The following is a 7,179-nucleotide window of genomic DNA, read 5'->3' on the forward strand; positions in this document are numbered from 1 at the left end:
CAATCCTTTCTTAAAAAAAAAAAAAAAAAAAGTTGGATTTTGGTAGCGCTGTAAAATAGTCAAAGGGACAGTTCACCCAAAAATTTTAATTTAGTTGTGAAATGGTTCTTAGTGATTCTTACAATGCAGGTCAATGTCTACCGTCACTTGAGAGTCCAAAAAATTAATACCCATGGCTCCTGATGATATATTGAGGTCTTATGAAGTGAAATGATCAGTCTGTGCCTGCTACTGTAGCTACAGTATGCAAACTCTCGCTATAGGTTGAGTTGGAAAGAGATTGAAGAATCGCTAGATATTTGGCAGAGTGCTAAATGTTTTGATGGAGCCTGGGAGGCTCAAGTTACACTTTTGGGGGAGATAAACCCATGAATGGCAATGGCATACTTATAAGTAGTCAATGAACAATAAACCGGGTTAAGACAATGTATTTTGATGCAACAAATCTTACACATTTTACAATTAAATAGTGCTGTGAAATTATAAGACTGAAGAAACATGTCATAGATTGATTTTGGGTCATGTTTTGCTTACTCTGTTTCAGGGCAGTATGGGTGTGTGTCCCCTGCTCCTGCTACTCCACGTAGCCTTTGTGGCCCTCAGCACGGCCCAGACACTCCCTGACCCTTCAGGTAAGGCACTTTTATGGAGCACAAAAGCCTTGGTTAACAGTCGCTTTGCCTCCATTAGAAAAAACAAACTAATTACTCTCTAGTTATTTTTTGGTGCTGGTGCATTTCCTGCAGAGTCACCTTTACTCCACATTGGTCTTGGCTTGTGAATATTAAAACTTTCAGTAACTTATGTCAGCTTATTCAATTGAGATAAGTTGTATTTAACCTGGAAGATTCCTATACAGGAGGTTAAAGGCAAGCCTACTTTAAAGTATATGAAGGTGTACCGTGGCAATCCATCTTCTCCCAGTAAAAATGTAAAATATTTTGAGGCCCAGAAAATTACCCAGGAATTGCCTGGAGGAAATGGCATTTCCATACACACCTAATTTTGTTTTGTGAGATACTCAACGACGTTCACCTGTTAGTGTTGAGATCCCAAACTTCCTTTAAACATACACTACCTTTTAAAAGTTTAAGGTTTATAAGAATTTTAAAATGTTGTTGAAAGAAGTCTCTTATGCTCACATAGGCTGCTTTTATTTGATCATAAATACAGTAAAAAAAACAGTAATATTTGAAATATTTTTACAATTTAAAAGAACTGTTTTCTATTTTAATATAGTTAAAAATGTAATTTATTCCTGTGATGGCAAAGCTGAATTTTCAGCAGTCTTCAGAGTCCCATGATCCTTCAGAAATCATTCTCAAGTGCTGATTTGCTGCTCAAGAGACATTTCTTATTATTGTCTATGTTGAAAAGTTGTGCTGCTTGACATTTTTGTGGAAACCGTGATTTTTATTTTTAGGATTCTTGGATGAAAGCTTTAAAATCTCTCTTTCTCAGGTGCAGTCCTAACCGCCAAACCTACACACCCTCCTCCCACATCACCCGCTATAGTCACCCGGGCACCCCCATCATCCACCCCATCTGCAGCACCATCTCCTGAACTTTTTGTAACAACAGGACTCAATGACTCTGTGGGCGTGGTGACCCCAGAGGTTCCCACAGCCCCTCCTGTTGTGGCCGTCCCTACCGAGGCACCACCCGCCCCCCCAACCCCATCTGCCGCGTCCCCGTCCCTCACCACTGTCAAGACTACAGTTTTGGCTACAGCAGAGCCCCCTAAACCTGACCCGACACCCACTCAGTCCACTTCAGAGCCTGAGACAGACACTCCGTCGGCCCCTACAGATGCCACCACAGCTGACATCAGCAAGCCTCCAGGTACCATTTGTGTTTTTGTTCATTTTGAAACAGATTGAACCGTTATTTTATCCTAGTCTTTTCCAACTATTTCCGGTGTGTTTTCTGTCATTCTATGTTAATCTGTTGCTGTTGCGTCTTTCTGTTTTTCTCATGTAATGAAGATGATGATGGGCAAGGTGAGTTTCAGTTACCCTTTTCGCTAAAATTTCATGCAGAATGAATTTTTCTTTTTAGGTTTACTAGTAGCCATCTATTACACAACTGTTAGGAGTTTTTTTTTTTTAAATGGCTGTTGCAAATATATTAGGCCCATGGTCAGTTTAAAACCGATATACAGTCAATGATGTCACACACTTACATTTTAAGATATAAAATAATAAATAAAAATAAATAAATAAAGCAAAAATAATAAATGAATTAGGAGTTCATAAGTCTCTTATGCTCAACAAGATTGCATTTATTTGATCAAAAATACAACTAAAACTGTAATAGTATGAAATATTATTATAATTCAAAATAACTTTTCTATTTTAGTATACTTTAAAATGTAATTCATTCCTGTGATGGCAAAGCTGAATTTTCAGCAGTCATTTCTCCAGGCTTTAGTGACACAGAAAATCATTGTAATATGCTGATTTTGTGCTCAAGAAAAAATTGTATTATCAGTGTTAAAAACAGTTGTGCTGCTTTTAATTTTTTGTGGAAATCATGACTTTTTAAAGGATTCTTTTTATATTTATATATATATATATATATTTTTTTATGTTTTTAAAACAGTTCTATATTTGTAACTTTTCATTTTGTCCTCAATTCAGATGACACTGCGGTCATGGCGGTGATGGTTGCCCTGTCCTCTCTGCTGGTCATTGTCTTCATCATCATCGTCCTGTATATGCTCAGGTGAGTCCCAGTTTTCAGAAACTTTCAGCTGTTCATTCAGTACAAAAAGTGCTCACTGCATAGATTCCAGCTCAACTGCATAAAGACAAAGTTATAAGTTACAAGCAAAGCATAGAAGAACCAGCATACACATGCACAGTCGTAATAGAACAGATGAGAGTTCAGAAAGCTCCATTCATCAGGAAACCTACAACGGCAGCAGGGAGCCATGAGGCTGAATTGTCCAGTTACCATGGTAATGATTGGCTTTTTGTTCCGCTCCGTTGTTGCAGGTTTAAGAAGTACAAGCAGGCAGGGAGCCACTCCAATTCCTTCCGCCTGACCAATGGCAGAGCTGACGACACAGGTAGTAGTAATAAGAGACAGTGTCTTTCTGTGACCGTTCTTGGCCATTTTTGTCCTTAAAAGTAGCGAATATATTGAAGTTAACATTAAAAGTCATTGGTGGATGTAATACTAGTGTCAGCTTTTTATTTTACTTGTTGATTGCGTGATTTGTGAATCACATGAGAGCTTTTTAGCTTTTTACCTTGAATTGTACTGTGTTGCCCCCTACTGGTCATCCTGAACACAACATGGATAAAGGACAAATTGCAAGTCATTCTTAAAATATTTAATTTACAAAAAAAAAAAAAAGTTTTTGTCTTTAACATATATTTTTTATTTCTCTTTATCCACTCCATGTTTCTTCCCTGTTCCTTACACCTCCTTTCCTTACACCATTTAACAGAACTTCAGAGTGTGCCGCTATTGGCTCGCTCTCCTAGTACCAACAGGAAGTACCCGCCCCTTCCTGTCGACAAGCTGGAGGAGGAAATGAACCGTCGAATGGCCGATGACAATAAACTCTTCCGGGAAGAATTCAACGTAGGTGCACAAACAAACACATAACCGTGGTGCTCTAAATCATGAATGGACAGATCAGAGTCCTGACTCGAAATTTCACCATCTTTAGAATGACCAAAAAAAGATGGGATATAAACTACATGAAATTTCCCAAAAAGAGCGCTTTTAGGCAGATACATTTGTGGTGTTGGTGTGTATCACCTCGTCATGCTCTCGGCCCATGTGAACTTGTAGGATTGACTGTTTCTTTGCTCTGCAGGCGTTGCCTGTATGTCCTATTCAGGCCTCATGTGATGCTGCCTCGAAGGAGGAGAATAAGGAGAAGAACAGATATGTCAACATCCTGCCCTGTAAGGCTTTCCCACAACTTATCTCCAAACCAGAGCTGATAACGCATGCTTTTACCAGAGCTCCAAGGCCTACAAAGGAGTTCATTATGTGAAAATGGCTGTAATAAATGTAACAATAATGCTGTGATCCTTATAATCTTTTTTCATAGTTTATCAGTCAAATTTCCCTTTTCATCCCTTTTTGTTTTGTTTTTCACACCTTTTCTCAGATGATCATTCTAGGGTGCATCTGACTTCTCTGGAGGGTGTTCCTGACTCAGACTACATCAACGCTTCCTACATAAATGTAAGACCCCAAACTCTAGTCATAAGAAGTAGGAGTGCACTGCTACTAAAATTCTGGCTGATCATTTTTATTTTAAAATTGAATACAATTTTGTTTAAATTAATTAAAAATAAATCCCTAAAACATAAAATTAGTTTTTTTAAATGCTACAAGTAAATTTTTTTATGGTTTTACTTTTGTATTATTACATAAACTATTATAGTATTTATTCATATTTTAAAATTGAATTTTGTTTTTATCCATTCAGTTTTTCAATTTTATTTTAGTTAAAATTTTTATAATTTAGTAATGTGCTAATTACAGTGTCTTTTTTATTTTCTAGATTTCTATTTGGCTTTAATTTATTTTTTACTGAGTTTGAGTAATTTTACTGCTTCAGCTTAAACTTTTTCAGTTAGATGCCAAGGCAACCTTTTTAATTTTCATTTAAATTTAAGTTTGAAGTTTTTAATCTAATATGTATATTTTATTTTATTGCAGCTTTATTTCAATTACCAAAAATTATTTGAATAATTTTAGTTTTAGTTAATAATATCAGCACTGAAGGTGGACATCACAACATTATAATGTACAATATGAAAAACTGATATTTTGAGATTTGTTGAAGATTACAATTAACTTGTTTCTGTTTTTTTTTTGTGTGTTTTTAAAGATTAATTTTAAGTGAGTGTTAGATGTAAGGTCATCTAAATGTAAAAAAATAGGGGATATGAGCATGTATGCTTAAATTCTTAATAAGAATCCATTATAAGAAGCGGTAAAACTGAAATGAACAGGACCTTGCCACTTTTTCACAATTTAAAAAAAAAAAAATTTTCTTCAGGGATACCAGGAGTGAAGATTACAATTAACTTGTTTCTGGGTTTTTTTGTGTGTTTTTAAAGATTAATTTTAAGTGAGTGTTAGATGTAAGGTCATCTAAATGTAAAAAAATAGGGGATATGAGCATGTATGCTTAAATTCTTAATAAGAATCCATTATAAGAAGCGGTAAAACTGAAATGAACAGGACCTTGCCACTTTTTCACAATTTAAAAAAAAAAAAATTTTCTTCAGGGATACCAGGAGAAAAACAAATTTATTGCTGCACAAGGTAAAAATGGCTTTAATTAATGACTTTCATAAATATATAAATACTTCTGCATTTATTAACCAACAAAAAAAGCTAAACAAGATTTTTCATTGCAGGACCGAAAGAGGAAACGGTTAATGACTTCTGGAGGATGATCTGGGAACAGAACACTGCCACCATCGTCATGGTAACCAATCTAAAAGAGAGGAAAGAGGTAAATGCCACAAGAAATCTATTAAATGTAGGCTAGTGTCAAAGGAGAAGTAAGCTGATCTTTGATTTTACAACCTCAGCTCTTATCGCGGTCTCACATGATGGATTTAGAGTGCAACTTTGAGGAAGATGGCCATTAATAAAGATGTATGATCACTGCAATGATGATGATTATGATAGATTGTGCTTCATATCCACAGTGTAAATGTGCTCAGTACTGGCCCGACCAGGGATGCTGGACCTACGGAAATATCCGTGTGTCAGTGGAGGACATGATGGTTCTGGTTGACTATACCATCCGCAAGTTCTGCATTCAGCAGGTAAGAAGTAGTGGTTGACCAATATACACTGAACAAAATTATAAACGTAACACTTTTGTTTTTGCCTCCTTTGTCATGAGCTGAACTCAAAGATCTTAAGACTTTTTCTATGTACACAAAAGGCCTATTTCTCTCAAATATTGTTCACAAATCTGTCTAAATTTTAGAGTGGCCTTTTTATTGTGGCCAGCCTAAGGCACACCTGTGCAATAATCATGCTGTCTAATCAGCATCTTGATATGCCACACCTGTGAGGTGGATGGATTATCTTGGCAAAGGAGAAGTGCTCACTAACACAGATTTAGACAGATTTGTGAACAATATTTGAGAGAAATAGGCCTTTTGTGTACATAGAAAAAGTCTTAGATCTTTGAGTTCAGCTCATGAAAAATGGGGGCAAAAACAAAAGTGTTGCGTTTATAATTTTGTTCAGTGTATTTGACAGGTTGATTAATTGGTTGTTTTTTGGCATTTTGAAATTATTTGAACTGGATGATAAATGTACTCATTTGGCCAATTAAAAGAAGTGCTAGTGCCCTCTTGTGTCAAAATATACCAATAGTCTTAACCACTGATAATGTGGTTTTTTGGGTGATTCTTCAATTAGTGCCAGTTTTAAAAAACAAAAATCAGTCTTCTTTAAACAGTGTTCACACATTTCACGAATAAGGATCTTATCATGGTCTTGATAAACCTTCACTGGATTTTAATGACATCTTTAAATTTTGGAGAATTACATGAATAAGGCTCAGACTAACACAGCAACTTGACTAGCATTCAGTTAAGTGTGAATTGGTAAAAGCAAAGAGAAGTTGACAGTATGATTGGTCTGATGGTAATGGACAGTGATTCTTTGTTATAAGAAAAGTTGGTTACACTTTACTTGAAGGGGTGTGCATAAGACTGACATGACACCTTCATAATCATGACATGACACCTACATAATCATGACATGACACATGTCATGAATATGAAGGTTTTTTTATGCATGTTTATGACAACTGTCATTAAGTGTCATTCGCTCAGTTATGTAATTTTTAATGCAAAGATGACATTGTTTGAGATGTCTTTGTTATGGGCTATGGTTAGGGGTAGGGGTAGGGTTAGGTTAGGGTTAAGTCAAATAATGTCATATTTGCATTAAAAATGACATAACTGAGTGAATGACACTTAATGACAGTTGTCATAAACATGCATAAAACCTCCTTCATATTCATGACATGTGTCATGTCATGATTATGAAGGTGTCATGTCAGTCTTATGCACACCCCTTCAAGTAAAGTGTTACCGACCCTTCTTCCTCGACTGGGATCGTTTAGAGCCCTTTGAAGCTGCATTTAAACTGCATTTTGGAAGTTCAAACTCGGGG

The 7,179-nt window shown here is 36.0% G+C and overlaps 1 protein-coding gene across 1 annotated transcript in view; it reads left to right on the forward strand.

The window, feature by feature from the left end:
* The window catches only part of LOC107692320 (receptor-type tyrosine-protein phosphatase alpha-like), a 32,785-nt gene that overhangs the window by 15,311 nt on the left and 10,295 nt on the right, over positions 1–7,179 (forward strand). The window contains exons 3-13 of the mRNA XM_016491302.1: positions 545–632; positions 1,462–1,842; positions 1,986–2,000; positions 2,640–2,724; positions 2,997–3,070; positions 3,455–3,591; positions 3,830–3,920; positions 4,130–4,206; positions 5,262–5,298; positions 5,394–5,491; positions 5,691–5,810. Of these exons, the coding sequence (XP_016346788.1) occupies positions 545–632; positions 1,462–1,842; positions 1,986–2,000; positions 2,640–2,724; positions 2,997–3,070; positions 3,455–3,591; positions 3,830–3,920; positions 4,130–4,206; positions 5,262–5,298; positions 5,394–5,491; positions 5,691–5,810 (1,203 nt within the window). The remainder of the gene's footprint in view (positions 1–544; positions 633–1,461; positions 1,843–1,985; positions 2,001–2,639; positions 2,725–2,996; positions 3,071–3,454; positions 3,592–3,829; positions 3,921–4,129; positions 4,207–5,261; positions 5,299–5,393; positions 5,492–5,690; positions 5,811–7,179) is intronic.

The sequence above is a fragment of the Sinocyclocheilus anshuiensis genome, unplaced genomic scaffold (genome assembly GCF_001515605.1).
Source record: "Sinocyclocheilus anshuiensis isolate Anshui unplaced genomic scaffold, SAMN03320099.WGS_v1.1 scaffold478, whole genome shotgun sequence".
NCBI lineage: Eukaryota > Metazoa > Chordata > Actinopteri > Cypriniformes > Cyprinidae > Sinocyclocheilus > Sinocyclocheilus anshuiensis.